The sequence below is a fragment of the Vavraia culicis genome (assembly GCF_000192795.1).
Source record: "Vavraia culicis subsp. floridensis unplaced genomic scaffold supercont1.26, whole genome shotgun sequence".
In the NCBI taxonomy this organism is placed as follows: Eukaryota; Fungi; Microsporidia; family Pleistophoridae; genus Vavraia; species Vavraia culicis.
The window spans coordinates 1-1,346 of record NW_007360629.1 but is presented as its reverse complement, the minus strand read 5'-3'; the positions used below and the strand labels follow the sequence as shown (position 1 = coordinate 1,346).

The 1,346-nt window shown below is 36.2% G+C and overlaps 1 protein-coding gene across 1 annotated transcript; it reads left to right on the top strand.

Moving 5' to 3' along the window:
- Positions 1-280: 280 nt before the first annotated feature.
- On the top strand, positions 281-1,346 carry VCUG_01587 (uncharacterized protein; the record flags this gene model as incomplete). The annotated part of the gene is made up of 1 exon (XM_008076415.1): positions 281-1,346. A coding segment is annotated over one exon (1,066 nt), but the record flags the coding sequence as incomplete, so codon positions are not given.

Genomic DNA, 1,346 nt, shown 5'->3' with positions numbered 1-1,346 from the left:
GGTACCATTTCTAAAACTATCCTTCTATGCTGTTGTTCTTATCTTTTAAGAAATGATTTTTTGACGTGTAGAATGCTGATTTAGTCCAATTTATCGGTAAAATACACCACAATTTACATTCTACAGAACAGTAATGTACGCATATACCAAAACACACAGAGTAGTACTTTTACATCGTTTATGACAGCATTTCAAGTGTCAATAGACATACCATATCTCGCATTACTGTCATGTCTATCAAAAAATTAGAACTATTTAATGTTCAGCTGCGTGCCATCTCATGGATTGTCTTTGGATTGTCTTCATTATTTCTTGGATCAGAGCATCTCAAGGTGGTGCACGAGACTTAGCAAATATAGCGAATGCATATGGTGAGAATAGCGGAGTAGATGGTGGAAATGATTATGTGTGGAGTACACATCATAACACACCAATAATGAGTAACATAGAGCGTATGAAAGAATTTAGGGAAAAACATAACGATATGTTAGAAGGTAAAGCAAAATATAATAAGATATATCATGCATTGTTATCTTTTGAAGATATTTTTAGAGATTACAACTCTAATGAAGTAGAACAAATGCTTGGAAAATCACAAAATGACGAATCACTAGGTTTGTACTTCACCGACCTAAGAAGTAAGATGCTAAAACTTGCACGAATATTTCACGGTTCGCATATTTTAGTGTTAAAACAAGCCATTCGAAAAGGAAAAAAATACGAAATAGCACGATTTAACACGGAATGCGAGAAAATTATGAAAGAACAGCCAAGGTGCTATTACGTACAGAAGATAGAAGATATTCTGCATGAAATACTTCAAATGAGCATTACAATGGATAAGTGCACATTAATACATGATCTTATGTGTGTATTCGCTCGTCTTATCAGTACAAAGGAATGTAACACGAACGAAGGTGTGCAAGGGCAAGCAGCACTAACAAACCAGTCAATTGCACACAACAAATGGTTTGGAAGATACACAGAATATGATAATTTGCACGTTCAGCAATCGAAAGCATTTTTCGAATTGTGTACTCGGATCAATGTGACTTTTTATGCAAGCAACTGGAATTACCGTAAAATAATGAATCATCTTGCAGTAGCACAAGCATATTCGATGCATGTTCTCTTCGAAACACGGTTTTGTGCCAAGCTTTCGCTCTTTCCTGAATTTATCTCTGTGTATCACCAATACATGCTCTTTCGTACGAATGCTAAACAAATATGTATCAGAACCAGGCTGATCTCAATTTACATTGCTAGCAAGATAGAAGCTGTCCTGCCCAGGTTACTGCACTACAGCAGTATGCGTCAACAGTACAACACAGAACTGATAGCCACCC